Source organism: Myiozetetes cayanensis, unplaced genomic scaffold, assembly GCF_022539395.1.
Source record: "Myiozetetes cayanensis isolate MyiCay16 unplaced genomic scaffold, myiCay2020 scf9, whole genome shotgun sequence".
NCBI classification, from domain to species: domain Eukaryota; kingdom Metazoa; phylum Chordata; class Aves; order Passeriformes; family Tyrannidae; genus Myiozetetes; species Myiozetetes cayanensis.
In genome coordinates, this window is record NW_026088185.1 from 19,100,391 (window position 1) to 19,125,246 (window position 24,856).

Sequence of the window (24,856 nt, forward strand, 5' to 3'; positions counted from 1 at the left end):
ATTTCTTTTCAAAAGGCAAACCCTCAACTGATTTGTGAAGATTCCTATATGATTCGTATTTGTTTTATGACAACTGTTGCCTCTATTTCCTGCTGAAGTTATCAGAATGATTTCATGCATCCCATTTATAAGAGCTCCCTCATCATCTTTTAATGCTGCGCCAGAGCCTCTTGACAATGGTGTTTTGTAGGCTTTACTTTGGTGAGTGTATGAAAGCAATTCCAGCTCAGTGCATTGCTAAACTCAGACAGATCCTTGTTAAAAAAAAGAAAAACAAAACAAAAAAGGAAAAAAAAGAAAAACGCTTTACCCCTTTTCCTTTTAATAGCAATAAAAAACATACATTCCTACAATAAATAAGCAAACAGATTTAGTCTACTGTAATGGTAGAAGTCTGAAACGTTCAGGTTCCTTGGCAAAATCAAGAGCTGCAGCTTTCTCCTTAGGAGAACCACTATACAAGATACACTGTGCACTTCCAGAAGAGGTTATTTGGTGGTGCTTTGGTGACTGACAGTTTAGCCCAAAACATCTGAACAAATATCTATCTCTAAGAAAGTCTGTCCACCTACACAGAAAAAAGACAGCTTTTCCAACGCAGGTTAAGCTGGACATTCAGGAATTATTAACATGTAAAATTTTAATATTGAAATCCTAGGAAATTGCCTTTTTTAAGAAATAAAATATTTTAATTTGTATAGAGAGAACTTGTACTTCTGACACTTCCTGTTACAAACGGTTTCATACAAGAAGTAATATAAAATAATGCAGTGATGAACTCAGCAAAGACACACTTAGATCTGCCCAAAAAGTACTGGAGTCTGCAGTGTGGGTAACAATCTTTGAGTTAAAACAAAGGAAAATACTGTTTGCATCTCATAGAAAAGAGAAGAAAACCAACACTACATTCCTAATACTTACGTTTATTATGAAAGTGTCTCCAAATAAAATAGCCCACAATACTGGTTAGTTCCAGAGATTTTATGAGGAATAATTATTTTCCATAAAAAAAATCAAACCAACAAACCCAAACCCAGTCAAATTAAACACAAAATAACTCCAAAAGTTCTACACAACAGCTGTACATGAAAGGACTTTTAGCTAGTGTATCACTGTATCCAGGACAGTGGAATTCCTACACATCACTGAATTTCTGAAAGAGTTGCTCAAGCACAGGATTGTCATGAAAACACAGGTGAAAGTGTGTCATCTGCCTCACCCTGACTTGCAACAGTCAACATGCACAGTATGGTATAAGAGCTCGTGTATAAAATTAAACCCCAGAACTGCAAGAAGCTGAAGCTCCAGAGAAGCCAGAAAATGCGTATTGTTGCACAGATAATTTTAAGCCAGGTAAGACAATCGTTTTTGCCATCTGTCTGACATGTGTGATCACTGACATTGCTCCAAAACACCATTTCATAGTATTTCCTCCTGTTTTTTAATTGAAAGCAATTTTAAAGACTGAGAATTCTGTACAGAGACACTCAAACACTGTGTTTTCATTGCAACTACAATCAGAAATCTTTACAATTTAAAGGCTATACACGCACACCACCTTTCCAAAGTTCCACTAGTGCTTTTTAAAAGGAAAAGAAAAAAAGAGTAACATCATCTTACTGAAGTTCCCATTAGGTCCCTGTTCGAAATCAAAACCAGTCAAAGCAAGTAATACAAACTGGTTTTGCTTCATGGTTTAAAGGCAACTGTAGTTTGCAGAATACTGAAGTTAGGCCTAATAGGGTCTACATTACAGGAAGGGTAAAAATTATTCAGTAGCTCCTCTCCCCCAAATGTCACAGGAAGTAGACAATAGGAGACATATAAAAATGAGTTGTAGCAAAGAGATTAAAAAAATACCAAAGCATCAACTGTAGAAAACCAATTTCTCTAAGATACAGAAGGCTGTGATAATGGGAGGATGAATGAAACAGGCATTAGGCTTCCTACTAGAGCACTGCATAAAACACACACAGTGACTAAATCAACCAGCATTGATCACCACTGACATGTGCTGCAGAGGAACGGCTGTTGCCATCATGTCCTGTTCAGAACCAGAAAGTGATTTTCACCTGAAACAGATACAGATTTAAGACAAGAATCACTTCACTGTAAGCAAAGCTTTAGTGCATGTACTTGGGTCTCAGAAAAAGCATTTGATATTGGCAACCATGTGGTCACAGAACAGTCACAGGCTGAGACAGGAGCACATGAAGCTGTGACACCTGTACCAATTCTGCTGGAATCATTAAATAAATAACACATAGAAAAAACTACAAAAGGGCAACAAGGAAACAGCATGAGACGCTTTGGTATTTTAAAACTAGCACTATTTAACACTGATCCAAGACCCAAAAGACTCCGGTGTCCACCCTTGTTGTTTGTCCAGATATTTCCCATTTTCTGCAATTTGGTTTTAATAAGAAAAAAAACACCAACCCATCATATATTTTTCTTTTGGTACAAAATATGCCAATATGGGAAACAGTAAAATAAAGGGTGACCTGAATTTTATTTTACTATATTCTGGGCTGTCTAGGAAGAGAAGACAAATTCTTACTATTTACTAATCAACTCTACATATAATTTCCTCATTTTTCTACTTCAACATCTCAACCACTGCATCGTGTACTGTACTATAAAAAGGGAGCATAGAACTTGAAGACAAAGAGGTTATAGAGTACAAACCCTCATTTCTAAAATTACTAAAATGACGATTCTACAAAAGGTATGAACATATAGAACCTTCTAAGGTCTCACATTTACCATGAATCATGCGAATAATTTCAGACAATTTTCTGGAACATGTGCAATTAACCTCTACATATTCGATGGCCTCCAAATGCATCTTGCAAAGCTCTTCATCAGAAAAGCAGACAAATTCAAATAAAAAAGGAAATAATTGCACAGCATTTTCTCTGCAGAGTGGAAGATGCCAAAGTTTTGACAACCATTGGTTAAAGCAATGAATCGAAGCACACTGCTGTGTCTGATCACTAAAACACTTGGTCCTTCCCACTAGAGAAAAAAATGTTTGAATTCCTAATTTTTATTTAAAAACTTCTAGCTTGAAAGATCAGTGACTGTTTAGCAAAGGTTAGTGAAGTTCTCAGTGCTTCCTTACTCTTATCCCATTTCCCCAAATGTGTCATTTGAATCTCTTACCTCATCTATTTTCCAGACATATCTGTTTTAAACTTTTATATTAAACTTATCTGTATTTAACTCCAAAAAGCCAGGTTTATAGGGGATAAGTAAGTCATTTGGAGTTACCTGAACCAAGATAACTGTGTATATGCTTTAGTGTATCATAGATGAAAGTGAATTTCAAACCTCAAAGGAAGAGTTTCAGTCCCAGATGCACTCTTTACCAGTGAGGATCCAAAGGGACCTTGACACTATTGAGAGGTGGGCTGATGAAAACCTCTTCAAGTTCAGTAAATCCAAGTGCAAGGTCGTATATGGGAGTTGTGGCAATCCCAGACACACCTACAGGTTGGGTGGAGAAGTGACTGAGAACAGCCCTGTGGAGAAAGACTCGGGGGTGGTGATTAAAGAAAACTCAACATGAGCTGGCAATGTGTGCTGACAGCCCAGAAATCCAACAGTGTCCTGGGCTGCATCTAAAGGACCATGGCCAGCAGGTTGAAGGAGATGATTCTACCCCTCTGCTCTGCTCTTGTGAGGCCCTACTGGGGTGCTGTGTACAGCCCTGGTGACCCCAGCATAAGAAGGATGTGAAAATGTTGGAGAAAGTCCAGAGGAGGACCACAAAGTTGATAAGAGGGTTGGAGCACCTCCCCTGTGAAGACAGGCTGGGAAAGTTTGGGCTGTTCAGCCTGGAGAAGAGAAGGTTGTGTGGAGACCTCATAGCAACCTTCCAGTATCTGAAGGGGATATGCAGGGAAGCTGGAGAGGGACTCTTATCAGGAACTGTAGTGACAGGACAATGAGTAGTGGATACAAACTGAAAGAGAAAAAATTCAGGCTAGATATTAGGAAGAAATTCTTTACTGTGAGGGTGGTTAGACACTGGAACAAATTGCCCAGGGAGGTTGTGGATGCCCCAGCCCCGGTAGCTGGATGAAGCCAGGCTGGATAAGGCCTTGAGCAACCTGGTCGAGTGTTAGGTGTCCCTGCCCATGGCAAAGAGGGTTGGGACTAGATAATCTTTAAGATCCCTTTCAACCCTTAACATTCTATGATTCTATGATACACTAAAATGATACATAGCCAGTGATGGTAAATCATCTCAAGGGTTGTAGCCTTGACGGTAAATCTGAATCAACACTACAGAGCATTGCTGGGGAGGGCCAACAGAGACTGAAGGCCTCTTGCACAAGGATTGTTGTTGGGAACTGCTCTCTGTTCTGGCATCAGCAACATGGCAGTATGTTGTCTATTGCGCATGTTGATGGTTCAGAGCAATATTCTCATGTAAGACAAAGTATTTTGCCATAATGCCATTTTTGTAACCATCTTTGCAGAAGGGAAACGGTTCAGTGGAGGTAATAATCAACACCATGGAAGGGATGTGTTTAAACTGATATTCTCAATTACCATAGCAGCAGGTCATATTTCACAAATTATAATGTTCATTAAATATATCCCAGGATGATTTTATTTCAAAATCTTGGTATCATTTTGACAGTAATTACTACACAGCTGTGACTTCAAACAGCATAGGTGGGCTACTTTCTATTGCAATTGGTATATTTTCAGATGTATAACCTGCCCTGCCAGTTACGAAATCAAATGCACAGGAGAAGAGAAAAATTAGAGGCAGAAAAACTTTTGGAGGAGAAAGAGGTTTAAATAAGGCTCTCTTGCTCCCTCAGATATGGACATATAGGCTGCAGCTGCTGAATTACAAGGCTACCTGACTTCTGAAAAAGGTGCTCTGTAAGTAGTAAAACTGATATATCTTCTTCCATGATTTATAATTTTTCAGTTTTCTTACCTTTATTTCAACTATTTTTAGCACAAAAGTAAACACACAAGAGTGTGTTTTTCGTAATACACAAGAGTCTTTATGGATAATAAAGGTTTCAGAAGTTTTCAAGAGTGACCAGTGGAATAGGACAAATCTCAGTTTTCAAAAGAAAGAAGTGACAACACAACTTTCTTTGCTGGAGTCTGTATAAAAGAGAGTCTTTAAACATGTTTTATGGCATCAGAAGCCATGTATATTTTGCTATTTGCATAGGTGGAAGGAATCAGAAAGACTTCCTGGCTCAGAGTTCCAGCTGAACACAGCACTCCAATCCCTTTGAATACAGAAGACACACTTAGGATTTTTTTTTCCTGATTTGTCCCTTCCTTCTTTTTTTTAAACTGTTTTTAAAAATACATATATATGTAAGTCTTTGGTCTACAAGCACATTGGTTCTGTGTGCACACACACAGCACTGTTGAACAGTAGGTTGCATAGAGTCTGCTACCCAAAAACCCTGCCTACTTTTGGCACTGCTGTTACAAATCACAGAAAAGTGTCCTGCAAGAGTTGTATGATCCTTAGCATCCTACATCAAACTTTGATCTAGAGACTGGAAGAAGTATGTATATAATGTTTAAAAAGATGTTTACTTTGGGTGTTACTTTGTCTTCTTTGGGACTTTGTTGCTAAATCCTGGAGAAAAAAGGAGTACAAAATTATTTTACAGACACCCTTAATTTTATTTGTAGAGGTGATGAAATACTGCTGAGCAATCAAAGGTTGCTGTGAATTATGTTAAATGAATTTTGCTCAAGTTTTCACACATTTAAAATAAACTAATTCTAGTAATGTATGGCATTTTGCCTTCTCTTCTTTACCTTACCAAGGGAGTGGCAATAATTTTAAGAAAAATATGTAGACTGAACTGTGTCTGAGGAAGCAATGAGCTTTTCATCTGCTCTTTTTCCCATTACACCCCTGCTCTCAATCATGAGAATAGGCAAGAACAATTTCAGGAGTGAGGTCTGGATTCACAACGATGCACCTGAACAAACACCTTTTTACATGGAATCTCTGCAAAAAGCTGAAATCTGTAGAGGTGAAAAATTGAAAGGCCAAAAAAAAAGTGAGAATGCGTTTACCCTAAATGTTGACATCAATGTGTTTGGGTATTTGCACAACAAATCAAGTCTAATTCTAATGCAATTAACCACCAAATTGAATTTCAAATTATGCTAAAATAACATCCCACAATTACCACGTTTTTTTCCCCAAATTGCTAATTAACCACATTACCTACTATTTAAAATATTGATCCAATGTTTTAAAACTTAATGTTGGCCGAACAGTCACTGTGATTTGATAGGCAATTTCAAAACCAGTACTTTAAAACACAAAGATAGCAAAAATATCTGAAGCAGATCTAAAATCTAAAAAGCTATGCTCTATCTTACTGTAAGTAACAAATTAAGCAACTATTACTTATAGCAGATTCAGCAAAAGCATCAGTGATGGACAGAAGAGATCTGAGCATGATGCTCTCCACCACTGAGAATCCAAGATAGAAAGTTTCAGAATGGATATTCCCTTTTGTCCAGAACTTCCCAAAAGAATACAAAATAAATAATATTTCCAAGACAGTACAAGTGAAAATACTGCTCCCATTGTGTCAGTTACATACACATACAGCATGCCTAAGTATACAGAATGGTGTGCTGTCTTCATTCACAAACAGGAAATATGGCAGTGCGCTATCAGAATGCTTTGATACTCCTATTTTTTTCTGATGCTGAGATACATGAAGAAACTGCATTCACAACTTAATAGTTTACTTCCAGTAGCAAACAGTTCATTCTGTTCGTGTCTCATGATTGAACTCAAGGATTAATGCTCCTCTGAGCAAGTGCCACCAGTAAGATACCCATTTGTCCCATTGGCACCGCTGGTCCCATTACTGGCGATAGTGCTGTGCGGGGCCTTTGAGCGAGGTACTGTTTCTTCCTCATCTGAGCTTGACTCAACGTCACTTCGGGAATCCTTTGCTACCTGTAGAAGTTGAAAAAGAAGCAAGCAGTAGGTGACTGTAAGGAAACAACTCAGCTTTTTCGTTCAAGAGAATCAGAAATTCACACATTTTTCAATTTGAGCTTTGAAGGTAATCTCAGCTCTGGCACACTTCTCTTCCTTTGCCTGTCTGGACTCACTTCAAACACAGATGTCTGTACACACATATGCCATGTACAAAGGGAGTGCTTCTCTTTGACCTGGTAACGCAAAATATTCAACGCAACCTCCTTCCCCTCACCTCCCAGCTCATTCCCTAGAGACCACATGGCTCCAGGGAACAGTTCTATGCACTAGCAGTAGGAGACAGGAGTACTGGCTGAAACATAACTAACCACACCAGGTAACTCCAGTCTCTGACTTCAGACAGATGGTGAGAATAGGGCTTGCAAACTGTGGACACAGTCCAGTTCAGTCCCTAACATAGGAATGACAAACTTACTAGAGCAACTCAACTGTGTGCCCCATCGTGTCACTGGAAAGCTATTTCAGAAACAGGCAGACCTTAGTTGCTACGGATTGTCTGCTAATATCCAGCTGACTTCCTTGAAAATCTCCAAAACTGGTAAGAGTACACCAGATGAAGTACAAAAAAAAAAGCATCAACAGAAAAATGTCTGAAGTTTAACCTGCACCCAGTTTTAAGGATGCAGTTTTCATGCTTGCTTCTACTCCTGTTTGTATAGCTGAGCATCCCAGTTTGTTCAAAATCTCTCCATGCTGTGCTGTTTGCCACACCAGGCAATTACAATTGACTTTACTATAGCGAATGGACATAAAGGGGGCAAAACACATGTCACGTCTTTTTCCTCAAAACCATTTAAGAGCAGGGCAACTGCACATAATTTTTTGCTTACAGTAATCCTCCCCTACTCCAGAAAGTTCTCATGACAATTCCGCTCTCCAGCTCCCATCTCAGAAACAGCCATTTGCCACTGGGGCTCCCATTATTGTCCTTACAATATCATAACACCTGAGTGACAATATTCTGCTTGGGACCAGTGAAAAAAAGAAACACAGATCCCATATACCTCTTAATAAGTACAATTTTTAATGTCAGTGTCTAGCAAGCCCACAATTCTGACACCCATGAATTTAGCAGAGGCCAGAAATTTGGTTCCATGCTTACATAACTTCAATTAACAGATTATTTCAGTGTCTTTCATACAAAGGGAGTTTTATACTAAATCTGTTAGAGGTACAGAAATACACAAAATTATACTGTTATCAAACAGAAAAGAATAGACTCAGCCCAGGATACTGAGCACCTGTGATCAACTCAGGGGCAGACCAGGTGATTGAAAAAATCTACATCAACTTAAATTCTCTTAATATATTAGATTCACTGCTGATTCTTCTGCTAAGGTCGTACCCCAAAGCCAAACAATCAAAAGAAGATTCTATGCTGCAGCCACTTCAGTTAAACATGTGATCTGCTCTACTTTTAAAATGCAGCAAATACCAGGGGCTTTGCACTTAAAACCTGATATGAATGCAACACATCTTGCAGTACTTCGTTCTCTTTGTTTATCCCCAAAAGAACACACTGGAGTAATTTCTGTAGAAGTAGTCTAGAATATATATATATATATATATATACACACACACACACATATATATAGGTTTAGAAAACTTCTAAGTACAATAGTGAGTAACAAATATATGATCAGGATTACATTACAAATTTAATGATAATAAATTCCTTTATCAGCTGAGCTGTTCCAAAGGTGGATACTAGTACTACAAAACCAAAATAATACTTAAGGACGAAAATTTACTGTAAGATACCTGTAATGTGTTGTGCAAATACTTTTTATTTTACTGCAGAAATGGAAAGGACTGGGTTGCAAGTGAGGAATTAAGATATGAAGGAAGAAGAATCCTCTGTGTATATGTCATACATATGCATCTTTAACCTAGTCACTGTGTTACTGCAAATGTAACTTTGCTCTTGTACAATCCAAATTTTCTCCTGTGCAATTGTTAGAACCACAAGGTACAGGACTTACACTCTCAGGCATGCATCCTGAATGGTGACAGAGCAGCTGCTTATGCTGATGATATATAGACGTGTGTGTGTATTTTGTGTAAAAAAGGTTGCAGTAAAATAGCTCCCAGATACTACAGATAAAAGTGGGTTTGAATGGTTTTAGGCAATGCATACTCAAGAAGTAAATATGACCTTAATTTAAATATATAAATATCAACAATGGAAAAAATACCAATCAGAAGCTACAAATTAAAAAAACAAACCAAAACACAAAAGACCAGCATCGTCAAAATAAATCTTTTGCAAAGTAAATTGAAAGAAACTTACCTGCAAGGGATTCCACTTCCCAGCCTTCCAGCACAGCACAAGGGAAAGGATAAAGAAGCAGAATAAGAGAGAGTAGGAAGCACTCTTTGAAGTCACTGGTGTAATTCAGACAGCTGAGGCTAATAATAGCTAAAAGCAGAGGAGACTGAAGTGTGGCTTCCCAGCAGAATACAGCCCATGAATACACTGTCTTTCACACAGAGTGAGGGCCAGATTCTGGGCTCTGCCCAGTGCAAGGCTGAGCTCTCCAGGACATTCCTAGGAAGCAGTTTTCTGCAGAACAATCCCATTCATTTCAGGGGCAGTCACATGTCTAAAACACTGACTCACGAGTTCTACTCTTTAAGGGCAAAAGGCCCTGTACTTTATGTGATCTGTCAGCATTAGTTCTCCCATCTACACATGAGCACCGTGTCTGCACAGCAAGTGTAATGGGTTGAGCATTTCTGTGAGTGACATCTTCCTGTCAAATGTACCAACAGCAGCAAGACACCACATTTTATCCCAAATGGTCTTGCTGTGAGAATCCTAGAAAGAAAATCCATGGCCCTCTGCAAAAGAGGGATTGTTTATATTGTTTTGTAATTAATATCAAAACAAAAAGAGGCTGTGATCTGTAACTTTCCACTAAGAAAGGCAGCAGAATTTCATTTTGCATTATTACTGCTATCACTTGCAGCTGGGAAATGAACATTTTTCTAACAACTACTCTAAAGGAGAAAAATAAAACTGGCAGCCCCAAGAAAGCAGTTTGCTTTTTTTTTTTTCCTCTTAATAATCTGATTAAGATTGGTTCAGTGTACCAGATTACAAAACAAGAAGCGTGGAAGCACATATAAATGCAATCACTATGAAGAGTATCATTAACTTATCTGAAAATTGTTAGGAGTGGAAAAAAGTTTCTGTGAAAGGAAAGAAGAGTTAACATAAAATAAGATGTGTTATGGATTAGAAAAAAACCAGTAACCAAAAAGTGACCTGTATGGATACTGAAAAAGTTAATATCATGAAACAGAACCATGCTGTCTTACCTTGCCCTTTGAAATAGCTTTGTAGGCTGCCTTTATGATTAGGTAAGACCACAAACAGTGCAGAATTTGAAGAACCATAAGAAGCACATTGAAGACCCACAAGGCAGGAAAATTGCCCAGAGCTTCGTACAGTTCAAATAATGTTGTGTTTAATATCCTAGAAGAGACAGAAAAATAATAACACTTTTCTTAAGCCAATGAATTTCAAAGAAGCCCTTTTTAAATCAAGATGCCAAGTACTTGATTAGAAGGGATCCACATGTGCAAGTTGGTTCTCAAAGTAACACTGGCTTGGACTGAATCCTACAGGTTTCTCCAGAGAGAAACAACATGAGAATGTTGCTTTCAATATTTAACCTAATTTTGCAAGTATTGCATATAGAAAATACAGATCCTCAGTGTACATTTCTCCACTTCACCTACAAAGCTGGCAGCTGTTGGTTGACTCAAATAACTCCTTCCCTGAATTATTACAAAACTTACTTTATCCCATTTTTTAAAAATAAAGCTATTTCATCTCAGCTGCCTCCAGTATGTGTTTGGTACCCCCATATTAGCATATTAGCTCCACATAAGGCTTTATGTTCTTTTTCTTTTAAATTAGTTTTAAATTAACTATCACCCGCTAGTCACTAGATGGCGCGTTTAGCCAAGACAACGCCCGCGCACCAGTGGGATGTGGCACTGAGTGCCATGGTCTCGTCACCACGGCAGTATTGGATCAAGGGTTGGACTTGATGATCTCGGAGGTCTTTTCCAACCCGGCTGATTCTATAATTCTATGATTCTAGGGGATGGCAGTGAGGTCCCACACTTCTCTCAGTGGAGAAGTTACAGATACTGGTCTCAGCTTTTTAATAATAATAATAATAATGGCCAGTCTTCGCGAGCGAAGATCCGGGGAAGGTCTCTACACCTTCCAGCCTGTGCATTGGATTTTTTAGGTGAGACACAGTGTGCGCGGAACTGAGCCCACCCTTTAATCCTAAGGTTCATCTGCCGGGGCCAAGCGAGCTTGGACGGTGGCAGCGAGGTCCTCAGGACGTAGGTGGATTGCCTTTTTAAGGGCTAAAGAGCAAAATCTGCCCGGGGAGTGTCCCTGACCGGGAATCGAACCCGGGCCTCAGCGGTGACAGAGCCGCGCCCTTAACCACTAGACCACCTCTCAGCTTTTTAATAAGCAATCACATTTGCCACAATCCTTTACAACAACATAAAATTAATTAAATTAGTATTAGTAAGAAGTATGTACAGACAACAAACCCAGTATACAACATTTAGTGGTAACGATTTATGTGTATAACAGCATTGATCAAAAATCAACCAGTGATTTTTAATACACTGGCCTTAATACTGTAGGGGCATTTCATAGTAAGTCTACCTTTTTGGTTTTGCCTTCTTATGCTAAACTGCACATATGTTTCATAATTTATTGAAAAGTTGATGTTTTATAACCTTATTATACAGATACATTTTTATATCTTCTGTTTATGGAGGGAACATTAGAAAAAGAAACTCTTTTTTCAGTTTGCAAAGATCCCATCGCATTATTGCTTCTGTCAGATAGAACACTTCAGTCTCAGCTTTGTCTAATTTGTTCTGCCAATAGTAGCCCTACATGGCACAGCAATACCCCACTTTCCTGTTCAAGGAGAGGCTCTCAAGCATATCAAAACAGAACTCTAGTCAGCACTGTTTTACTTCACCAGTGCTTACTGCAGTTCTAACCATTATCTCAAATTCAAACTTGAAATCAACAACTCCTGTACATAAAGTTACCATTGTTTACACCCAATTGTCTTTATGTCTAAAATTTATATGCTCCAGAATTGTAGATGTAGTTTCTACAGGTTTCTGTTTATATTTTCATTCACTGGACCAAATTCATCTCTAGGGACTTCCACAGAAGTCAAGTCAAATAAGCAGTATTAGACATGCAGATGGTCCAGTCTTGCAGAAGTCAGGAAGAAAGCAAGGCCAAAAAGAGCGCTTCTGGTATCCAAAGCAGTTTCGTGTGCAAATGAGTCATCCAGTGTGTATTAGATATGGAAAATAAGCCTTCGTTGAAAAAGCAGATCTCTTTCTAACCTGCTCATGTCTGGCAAACTAAGGACAGGACTGGAATTCTCCATTAAAGCTGCATAAATGACCTCACTAATTACTCAGCAATGTTAAGACAGGTTCAGTGATCTGTTAGGTGTGCAGACAGGGCTAAGGCTATATCTAAGCACCTAGGGCTGAGCAGAAGCTGAGTGAAGAAAACAGAAAATGTCAGAAAAAATGGAGTTAAGCAAATAAACTCTCAGTATAAATCAATTATTTAATATTATAAGTCTGAAATGGGGAAAAAAATCTTAAGTTTATTAGGTAGAATACACAGAGAAATTCTACTTCTAGAGACTGAGGAAGGGGGAGAGGGAAGAAAGGCTTTTCATCAATTCCACTGCTAAAAATATTCAAAGGAAGCATTTTAACTAACCACACAAAAACAGGGACTGGAAAAAGCAGCATGAGAATGGATTACATGGAGGAGAAAGTGCCTATACAATGTATATGCAAATATATCTTATGTTCAAATACTCAGAAAAGCATCAGGCCTTTAAATCTGCAAATATGCTTGCTGGAATTTTTCAAAGCTGTCCAGTGGTTAAATCCTAGCTTTTCAGAATGAATGGTGTAAATTTTGATTCTTGGGTATCTAACTTGAAACAGCTGGACTTGATCTCATAGTGGGAAATTAAGCTACAAATGCTCTACCTTTCCGAAAACTTTGGTCAACATTTCTCATATCTTTTCGATTTGAAACTAAATGTTAGCTTCTGCTTTTGAAAATAGGTTCTGGAGTGTAGTAATTTTTCTGAGGTCCTGGGAGATTTTTTTTGATAGCTGGACAAAACAACATAATCTCATGAAAGGCATTCTTCCCTCATTAAATGCATCCCAAGCAGGGTTGTGCACCTTGTGGGAAGCTCTCAGTTTAGCATTTTGATTTAAGTAGTGTGGCTGATGAAGGCAAATGAAAACAAATTCACCCCTTAAGATCCAATCTACTCTTACAGAAATCTGTAATATTTTTTCAAGAACGCTGCCACAATATCTGAGCCACTGTGTGAGGTAATCCTGTACTTACTTATTACCACTCTAATTGAACACTCAGAATAAAAGAACACATTTTCAACAACTATTAAACAATCAGGAGCAACACCTCAACAGCAACACAGGTTTTTCTTCTACTGTCTAACCCTTTAGCCAGCAAAGCAGTACTTGGGAGGCTCAGCAACGGACCCATTAACAGACCCAGCAACTGACTCATTAAGATTACACTCCCTCCCCTCAACTCAGTGGGCCCAAGTCCAGGCTCTTGCATAACAGTTACTAATTCTTGGCAAGGTGATCTCTTGTCTTGCACCAAGGATGAAAGGAGATGAAAGGAGAACCTGGAGATGAAGGAAGAGAGATAATGAGAGATGGGTGTAAGAGTAAAATGCTTATTTGTATTTGTCTGAGAACTGACAAAAATGTGCTGCGTTTGCTTCTGAAAGGATCCTGAGGTGAATGAAAAGAGACAAGGGGATCATGTGGAAAGAATAGATATTCTTCCACATAAGCAGGAAATTATTAATAAACTCTTCAGAATGAAACATAACAGGATGATGGGCACTATTATCACATCCAATGAGAGCAGAAACTATGCATCTGAAATTAGTGCTACTGCAAGTTGGCTTAACTTCTGCAGCACTGTCCAGTGACCAACATACTGTACGTGAAACACATTGAAGTCATGTTGTTACCTCAGTACAACAGTCGGAAGTCTCAAAGTATGACCAAGGACAGCAGCTCTAAATAATTCAGAACGAATGTCTTTATCTCCTTTACCAAGTGCATATTAAACAACAGTATTCTATATTGCACCATAACCACCCCTACTGGGACATCTTTCAATACTGCATTCACGACAGAGAAAATACATAATTACATCTAGGTGGTCATTAATGACATTCAGATCCTATTTAATGCAAGTAACCCAACAATACTACTGCCAGCAATGCTTCAAAGTTTCTGCTTTTTTAAATTTTTCCTTAAAAAACCCAAAACCAATTGCACTTACTTCAGCCCCAAAAACATACTCATTCGTTCTCTCTTATACATAGTAAATAAATACCAAGACCAAAGAATAAAGAGTCAGAAGTTCTAAATTCTGGATTTAACTGTTACATTAACTTATGTGATCCAAGAAATTTTCAAATTTCCTTACATAGTTCACTTTTTGTTAGTGATGAGCACAAGGCACTGGTACATTCTGTTGGCCACATAAAGATGCTGGGAGAATTATCTTGTTTATAAAACACCACAGACTACTGCTTTAAAAGATGCTCTAAAACTGACACGTAAGAGAAAAATATCACTAAGATTTACAGATAACTGAAGAGGCAGTGGAGTGTGAAAGCACACATATGCGCACATGTTGATCAGCCACAGTATGATAAATCAGCTACATTTCATCAGAAGTCAAGATTTATCTCTGGGATTTAGACCTTGATTGAAATCTAATAGGACTTCATATCCCAGGCTGTCCTAGTTACTTTTAATGGCAATGCTACACAACAGTCCTGACACAGAGATATTTCTGCATGAGAGACTTCAGATGAGTTACACAACTTTTTACCTGAGAAGTGTATGGAATGATACACAAAACAGTCATTAAATTGAAGAACCTTTGGTCTGTAGCACTTCATGTACTGGAGTCTTCAAGCTGCAGCACAGCTAAGTATTTAATTATAGCAAATTCGGTACATAAAGGGCTGTACTGCCAACTTCTTCATCTTCTGAGTTTCAGCTTGGCCAGCTGCTGTGTCTATATCACTGTTCTGCTCTGAACAGATGCTTCTTGGTTCTTGCTGAGTGGGAGAACAAGCTTGTTTCCCTTTTCAGATCCTGCTGCCTCTTACGTTTTCAGCCCCCCAGAGAAGGACTTAAGCTACTAAGCAGCACATGGCAAGTACAAGAGGAGTAGCAGAGACCCACTGTGAACTGAGAATAGTCAAATGAACCAGTCACCCACACAGAAGCAATGAAACAAGGAAAGAAGGACTGGGAGAGACAGAGATGATCTTTCAACAGCATCTCAGTCTGATTCCTCAGATTGTTTGGTTGGTGATGCTCATTACCCTCTTCTTTTAGACAGCTGATGAAAGATCTCTGCAAAATGCAGCAACAGAAAGAATATAAACTCTTGAATTAGTATTCAGAGCAACATTAAATCCACACACTTCAATTTTATCAGTGAGCTCAGCATTACGTGGCATTCTGCTCACCCATACCAGCCCCACATTAGAGGATTTCCTGACATGGTGCCAATACAAGCTCAGCTGCTGTAGAGATGGGTGGCTCCTGTCCTAATACTAATTAGGAACAATAACTCTTTGCAGAAATCACAGCCTGACACTGAGACACTGTTATTTTAAGCCCTGTGCAGATCAATAGGATTTCCAATTACTTATCTAAAATGATGGAGCAGGCAGGAAATTATTCATGTATGATGTACTGTAGAAGAGACCATTTTGATCAAGCTGTCACTAGTTTCAGCTGTGCTTTTCACTCAATTAGTTCTCATCAGCAGTTACTGCCCATTAGCTGTTTCTGCAGCCACTAGTATGAATAGAAGTATTTACACTCTTGTGCATAGAAAAAACTAAGAATACAAGGTCAGAGACAGCTTCACAATCCAAGCTCAAACCTCAGGAGAGTCTTTTAACAGATACCAGAACATGGAGGGAATTCATATTTCCTACAAGAATGTAATTATACTCAGCAAAATGTTGTATCAGTAATGTGTTATGGCAAAATGCTTGTGTAAAGGCCTGTGATAACAGCACACAGGCACAGAGAAACTGTGTTATGCTAACAATGACACTTCCAAATCTGAAAATCTCCAGGCACACATAAAACTTTCATATGAGCAACAGAGAACACATATCAAGATCCATTTGCCTGAAGTTCATGTTATTCTCCAAACAGGAAAAGCATTTGTTTTAAACTATAGTTTCCAATCTTTGCAAAGCAGAGAATCTGAGCATAAAAAAATCCTTCCACATGCCTCTTTCTGTTGACTAAAAATAAGTGCAATTGTGTTTCACTATACCCCATGGCAGACATTTCAGGGGGGAAAAGATTACCCAAACTTTCTGTAAACACAGGAACAAAATAGAGCTAGTTCAAAAGCCCACAAAGCATCACAGAACAGCTGCACTCAGTTCTTTGCCAGGCACTCAGTGACTTTTAGGTGGCTTATTTACCACTGACAGTAGGGGTATCACACTTGGGATTCATTGGCCTAGTTTTGAGAACATGCCCACATGCCCCTAGAGTAACATAAAATTTTTTAAATCCATAAAAATCACACACTTTAAAGAAGTGTGGTGGCACAGTGTCTGCCAAGCACTCAACTTCCAAACAGTGACACAAGTATTATGGTCCTGTTGTGGATGGAGAGGTAAAAAGCCACCACCAAAAATCCAGTCAACTTTTACTTTACTACAAAAAGCATCATAAGAATTTTTTCCACATCTGTGAAATCTGCCTGAAGCAGTTTTCAGTTTAATCCAATTTTCTTAATAATGACCTCTACTTTCATATATTATGGGTCAAACTCTGCCATTGTACAACACTGATAAAACCAACAGAATGTGCTCACTTAACATGGGTGCTGGGTTTCTCCCAAAGTGTTTAGCCACAATGACCTCCTCCTAGCTGAACACTCATGAGATCCTAGCTGCATCATGGCTGTGGAACATGGTGTTCAAAAGTCATTTACTATTTCAAGCTGGTAAGTTAACTTACTCCCATGCTTTTGTAGCACTATGATTTTTACATCCCACATACATCAGAAGCTCACAGTGTTCTGCTTTTATATTGACTCTGTAGCACTACTAACAGCAAACCCTGGTGCTGCAGATACATCCTCTAAGAGAAAAGAAAATGGTTTGCAAAGAGGCAGAAAGTTTGCCCATGCTTGAACTATCTACATCCACCTCAACTGTCAGCACTTGTATGGGCTCACTGTGGTACTACTGCATCAGCACAGCTTTTCCCTCCACAGAACGGGCAACTCTTAGAGGTGTACTTTGGAAAGTTTCCTCACATCCCTCTTTTAGATAAAAACCCAGCCAAATTGGAAATTCCAATGGCCAGACTCTTTCTTTCTACCCTCCTTCCTGCAAGTGATGCAGCTTCAGAGGAAACTTGGAGAACTTCAGCTGACTACAAAGCAGTTTATATGGGAACCTGACTACCCTGGTGGAAGCAACCCTCAGTTCAGCCTCCACAGGTCATCCATACTCTCCAGTCACCATGCCTTGCTGAGCTGATGTAAAAACGGCTAAAATGTCTGGCCACAAGAAAAACCACCAATGCTGCTTCACTTCCCCTGAGACTTCTACAATCAGCAGAATAATTCTGAGCAAAAAAAGTGCCACAGCACAGGCATTGGTCCTGTTTTCAGTTAGAGCACAGATTTTAGAAAGGACATACTTCATAATAAAAGGAGAAAAGTGAGAACACTGACTGAATAGCCTACGCTTGACAACAGAAAGCATTATTATAGCCACAGAGTACAGTCTGTAGAAACTAAAAATGAGGGTAAGAATCAGGTTTAGAAGTCTGATGAAATCCTTTTTCAAATAATTTTTTCCTACTGTGAGCACATGAAAATCTTAAAACTGAAAACACTGAGCAAATGCCACTTTTTATTATTTACACTGCAAGCCTACAATGGTGAATGACACTTGTAACCTTTCCATTTCTTATAGCTTCCCTGTAAATAGCTAGATCAGTATTAACCTGGCACTCCAAAGATTTCAGCTTTGCGTCTTGTACAGCTTCAGATGCCTGAGTTCACAAATGCAGCAAACAATTTGAGGACATAAAATAACCAGGCATTAGAAAGGACAACATCAGATAATGTCTTAAGCAGATGGAATGACAACATTCTATATGTTCTTCTAAAGAGCTAAGACAAGAGTTGTGAGTAAACTTATGGAGACTTAGTCTATTAAATCTTCTTTTTAATCCATAAATTGGAGTCTATGAGTTCTTGAAATACACTATCATTAGTTTGCCAAAACCTTTTTATTAAATGCTCTCAATAAACTGATTGATTTTAAGTTGCTTGCTGAAACTACGAGCAGACTGAAATATAAGTACATTAGATAATATCTGTTAGTCCTACAGCATCCACTCAATGACAGCATGAATAACATCAGGAATCAAGTATCAAAATTATAATTTATTCTTTCAGTAACTGCTACCCACAAGCAACTTAAGAATGTGCTCTGGTTCAGACAATATTCTAAGCAAAATGAGCTCAAAACGGTGTCAGAAGAGATTTGTTATCTTAGTTGAAAAGTTATTTTACTGCAGAGCAATCAGAGATGTTTGGCTGTATACATAATACTAGACAGACTAGAAAGGTTTTCAATTCAGCAGGAGTAACTAAAACCATCACAAAACACTGTGTTCGTACAGTGTGTTCGTTCAGAGTCCAGGCAAGGTCTGGACAGTTGGGATTTCATCTGGCTGCCCACATTCTTACCATGCCAAGTAACTGATCAGTACTCTTGCTTTAACTACTGCCTACATATTGCTTTGACATAGTAGGATACTTTTAAGAGTAGGTTGGAGCTTTCTGTTTTACCAGTATCTTCAGAGGAATGACGCAGGGTGACTCTGCTGGGGTTCACATGCTGTCTTCCCACACAATACATATGCTCCAAGGGCCAAACAGGAGAAAATGTGTCAGGAGAGAAAACCAGTATGGAAGATGACTACTCAGCTTCCCTGAGTATTAAGAGCTGCACAAAACCAGTCAATATCAGCTAAAGAACAACAAAGCTAAGAAAAACAGAGGTTCAGCAGATCTTTGCAGCAGCTGCTACTCTTGGGGTTTCTGTGCTGCCCAATCTCAGTTAAGAGACACCCACTGACATCAAACAAGACCATACCACCTAACTAAAGTGGTTAACTATCTGTCCTCAGAGTGATACAATGTCCGGGCATTGACACTGTATGAAGAGATCAAGAACAGAAGGGCATACAGACTACCTGGATTATACCAAATTTGCCTAGATGAGAATGTGGGGGACAGCATATGCAGAACATGACCTGCGTTCTTTATAATCAGCTTAAATCAGGCTTTCATTTAAATATGTACAGTTAAGGCACTATTTTACATCTGTCAGTGCATGTACACAATACATGCATGCTGAGACCGTGCAGGTCGCATGAATGCCCATGCTGTTTGCCTGCCCCCTTGCCCTTTGACAGCAGTACTTGTCAGCAACACTTCCCTAAAACCCACTGTGTTCTACCTCTCATACAATACAACTCATTTTAAAAATAATCAAAAGAGGTGAAAAACTCAGGAAAACTGCATATTGGTACTAGTCAGAGCAACTTGAAAGAACCTGAATTTACCCAGCTTGGTGCTTTCATCTGGTAAACATCAGCCCAATCTTCCTGACAGCCTTCTCATTCTCCTTTCAAACCCCAAAGTTACACTTTTACCTGCAGCTACTCTAAGCTATCTTTTAAAACAACAAACAGTTTAGTAACCTTATATCTCCCTCCACAACTACCACCTTTCTTCCACTGAAGCTTATGGAAATACCCTGTTTCACAATCACTCCATGAAACCAGTGTCAGGTACCAAAACCTTCACAGCATTGGGAGATTTATTCAAACTGCCCTGTCAAAAAATCATGTATTCTAGAAGAATAAGGAAAATAAATGAGTAGCCTTGAGTCTCCTGTACAGCCCAAAATTGAGGAATTTCATGGTTCTCACAACAAGAACTCTGCATTTAGCACTGAGCAAAGGAAGACTGGAAAATGCAGTGCATCACCTTCTTCACTCACACCCCCTGGGATGGAAGACGCCTGTTAGTCTTCTTCACACCTCAAAAATTATTAATAAGTATCATGACCCCATGGAGTTTCCCTTCCTGGACATAGAAAGCTAAACAAAATAAAGCAAAAAGCAATCCATTCTTTTGCCAACAGAGAAAAGACTCTATCTAGCTACAGCAAAACCAAGCACTGGAGGTCTGGGAAGAAGAATTGCAATGATTATTGAAATAAAAATAGGCTTGAGATAACTGCTTTGCCCAGCCTGATTAGACTAGCCAAGGGTTCACATAATTTACATAATTTTTTTTTTTGTTTGAGATTGCTCTCATTCTCCCTACATTCCTGTATCACCTGAGAAGGCATCATGTTCCCCCGACTCACGGCGAGTTTTGGTTTGCTGTAATTTGCTAGAACAGTGATTATGTGCAAGTGGGAGAATTTCACAAGCAAAATGTCTTGTCAGTGAAAATAGCAGCTTTACTCCTACATTCACTTAGCAGCAGGAGGGAGAAAGTATCCTGGGGTTTTTGAATTATTGCTGAAATGAACTCCAGATGCCTGCAGAAAGACTGCTAAATATATACCTAATTGCCAGTTTCTTTTGTCTTAGCCCTGCTGTTAAATAACCTTCAAACAACAGCATTTGATACATTCTGAATTCTTTATTAGCACCTTTATGCAAAATTAAATGGCACTTGTGCAAAGCTGGAGCAAAACAGCATGCCAGTGCTTCGGAAGTGACGTCTCTTGAAGCCTGTCTTAGGTGTTCACCTTCCTGCGTGGGGGAAGTTTTCTTATAAATTACAGTTTTCCTTTTACATTACATGAACACTGATTTTATACCTCTCAGCTTTCATGCTAGAAAAATTTGCATACTTATGTAATATTAATCAGGCACCAAATTTTGCTGTTTTGAATTTTCAGCAAAGGAGAGCAAAACTACGCTTCCTGGCCTGCTCCTGGCCACTCCAGTGACTCATCTTTGCTGGCATGCAAGCTAATGAGGGTGAAGATTTAGAACTGCTGTTTCATAGAGAAAAAGGATTTGGGAGAGACAAGCTCATACATCCCATGCTTCATCCCTGCTCACTCTGACTCCCACATGCATTGCCTACAGTACAGCTGAGAACTATGAAACTGCCTCTGGGTGTATGTAGGGGTAACCATTAGGAATACATACATCAAGTTTGGAAATAAAGTAGTCTTAAAAATCAAAGATCAACCACACCAAACAATATGTATTTTCAAATAAATAAATGTATTTTTCATTGACTAAGGGAAATGCTAGATTGGGCTGGGATAGACTTAGTTGTCTTCACAGTAGCTAGAGTACAGTGCTATGTTCTCGATTTGTGCTGAAAACAGGGTTGATAATTCCAGGATGTTTCTGTTACTGCTGAGCAGGGCTTACACAGAGTCAAGACCTCTTCTGCTCCTCACACTGCCCCACCAATGAGGAGGCTGGGGGTGCACAAGGACTTGGGAGGGGACACAGCTGGGACAGCTGCACCCAACTGATCACAGGGATATCCCACACCATATGGTGTCATGCTCAGCATATAAAGCTGGGAGAGGAAGGGGGGGCATGTTTGGAGTGATGGTGTTTGTGTTCCAAAGTCACCATTACACATGGAGCCCTGCTATCCTGGGGATGGCCGAACACCTGCCTGCCCATGGGAGGTGATGGATGAGTGCCTTGTTTGGCTTTGCTCCTGTGCACCACTTTTGCTTTACCTGTTGAACTGTTTTTATCTCAGCCCATGAGTTCTCTCACTTTTACCCTCCTGATTCTCTTCCTCACCCCACTGGGGAAGTAAGAGAGTGAATGCACCGGGCTTTGTAGCAGCTAGGGTTAAACCAGGATGAGGGAGAGGAAAGGCAGAGGATCACCAATGCACCTACTTCCCCTCTGACACTGTGACACTGTGGCACTGTCAGCTGCTGCATTCCTCTTAAATAAACAATCCCTCTGCCTTCACTGCCTTCAAGAATATATGCTGATCTTTTCCATCCCACTGGCAAACCTCACCCACAGCTGTAACTCACTGCCCTCCTTAGCCCAACATTCAGTATCAAGTGAGCCAACATCAACAACAGAAGCCCTCTTCCCTTTCCCTCTTCCCCAGATCTACTTGCTTCATTTTACCTGCTTTCAGCACGCTGGGCCAACTTCTACAGAGGAGGATTCAGACAAGGTTCAATTTAAGGTGGCATGGAAGTGCTGCTGTCACTAACATATACAGGAATGGATGGGCACATCCTGAACACCAGCACAAAATGCCATAGCAGTAAAGCAGGGCTCAAGTTTTGACACTTTCTAGATAACTTATTGCTGTGCTGGTAATCTCTTCTGGGACTCTGCCAGTCAGACAGCTTGAAGTGAGACGCTTAGAGACAGACTTTAGTTCTATGATCGCCTGATTCCCACTAGACATGTCAATGTTTAATTTATAATTTGCATAGTCCTAGCAATGGTTTCCTGCACAGTGTGACACTTGGCTGCAATACTTCACAGAAATCACTCCAGACAGCATAAACCTCCTGTTTCTGAGCTGTAGTTTCAGTTCTAAACAGTGTTATTCCAAACACTTCAGGTTGAAAGTGTGGACTTCGCAAAATTTGACTACCATAGTAAGAATGTAAAGGATAGAAAATTTAGACCTTGCTGATTTTCAGAAGTCTCAAAAGAAAGGAATACTGGGTAGCTCCTTCTAGTTAAATGTGTGAAAACTCTAATGACCTCTTTCAAAATCATGCATTCTTAAAAAGATTAATCTGCTCTTTGTTGATTATTCAGCAAAGCAAGCACATAGCAGTGATTTGGTAAACTCTTGTTTGAATAACAAAAAATTTCAAATCAGTAGTTCTTTCTTTGCCATTTCAAATAATAGAGTGAGGTTTAAATGCTGGAATCACAGCTAAACACATAAGACAGCTCACAGAATTGCTGAGTTTGGAAGGGACATCTAGACATCATCCTGTCCAACCCTCCTACTCAACTTGGGTCACCTGTAGTAGGCTTCCCAGGACCATGGTTTTGGAGTATTTCCAAGAATGGAGAGTCCATCATCTCTCTGGTCAACCTGTGCCAGTCCTTAGCCACCCTCAGAGTGAAAAAGTGTTTCCTGATGTTCAGGTGGAACCTCCTGTGTTTCAGTTCATGCTCACTGCCTCTGGTCCTAGCCCTGGGCACCACTGAAAAGAGCCTGGCACAGTCTTCTTTCCACTCTCCCTTCATATATTTCTATATATTGATAACACCTGTTCTGAGCTTTCTCTTCTATGCTAAGCAGTCCCACCTGTCTCAGCCTCTCATCATGTGGGAGGTGCTCCAGTCCCTTAACCATTTTTGGGACCATTTGCTGGACTGTCTTCCATAGCTTTATATCTCTCTGGTTCTGGAGAGCCCAGAACTGGACATGATGTTCCACATGTGGCCTCACCATGCCTGAGTAGAGGAGAAGGATCACCTTCCTCAGCCTGCTGGGAACACCCCTCCTGATGCAGCCCAGGATACCAACAGCCTTCGTTACTACAAGGGCACTTGGCTGGCTGCACTGGAACTGCCCGTTCCTTTGGTGCTTTCCTGCTGGTCAGCCTCCAGAAAATACTGGGGCAGGACTTTGAACTTCTCTTCGCTGAACTTCTGAGGTTCCTGTTGGCTGTTTCTCCAGCTTGCTGAGGTTCCTTCCCTCTGGATGGCAGCACAACCCTCTGGTGCATTAGCTGCTCCCTGCAGGAGCAACATGAGTAAACTTGCTGAGGGTGCACTCTGCCCCATCATCCAGTAACTACTGGATTATGTAATTACAAGCCAGTAATTTCATCATAGAAGGTTATCAAGTATAGAACAACCTTACAGGTGTATGCATTACACAGCTGCCCCAGGAACCCCAGTTCAAATGAGGGGTGGAAAAGGAGTAGCCTGCAGTATTGCAATCTGCATGACAATTACATCCTTACACCAATTTCAGCAGGCCAGACTTTACTTAGTTCACTGTAATTTTCTTTAAGCTGAACACATTCATAAAGTGTGCACTGAAAGCTATTGAGGATATCCCAGTTTCAATCTTAGCCTTTCGTCAGTGTTTTTGGTGACTAATATTTTAATTTTCCTCTAACTTTTTGACAACACAGCTGACTAACTTCTAACCTGAAGCTATGTTGTCTCCTATGCACTTCTACCTTAACATCAGCAGAAGCCCCATATGTTTCTTGTCCAGCACACAGTAAACACAATGGCATTCTAGCAAATAGGCTACTGAGCACCTGGTTATGTCTGCAACTCTCCTTGGTGCTCTGGAAAACAGGGTAATGCCAATGAATCATGTTCAATTACAGTGTAGTTATTTCCAAGCTTGTTTGGTGCTTAGCATTTGAGGACAATGATGTGCTTACTCACCATAAGGGATATATGCCAAGCCTACTGACAATGAAGACAATGGCAAATGTAAGGAACAGAAGGTCACTCAGCTTTTGACACTTGCAGTAATTTGCCATTTTGGCAGCCTGCAAAAGAAAGAAATGTCTTTTTACTTCTATGAGGAAAACGGAGTTTTCTTGTGCATAAGCTGTAAGAGAAGAAATCAAAGTTTTATGAAATCAC

At 39.7% G+C, this 24,856-nt stretch overlaps 1 protein-coding gene across 1 annotated transcript in view; it reads right to left on the reverse strand.

Annotated features, from left to right (window-relative positions):
- Window positions 1–903: 903 nt before the first annotated feature.
- Window positions 904–24,856, reverse strand: part of CERS6 (ceramide synthase 6) — a 113,858-nt gene continuing 89,905 nt past the window's right edge. Inside the window, exons 8-11 of the mRNA XM_050339489.1 lie at window positions 24,653–24,759; window positions 10,349–10,505; window positions 9,318–9,341; window positions 904–6,982 (exon numbers count right to left, since the gene is read on the reverse strand). Of these exons, the coding sequence (XP_050195446.1) occupies window positions 6,821–6,982; window positions 9,318–9,341; window positions 10,349–10,505; window positions 24,653–24,759 (450 nt within the window). The 3' untranslated portion in view covers window positions 904–6,820. The remainder of the gene's footprint in view (window positions 6,983–9,317; window positions 9,342–10,348; window positions 10,506–24,652; window positions 24,760–24,856) is intronic.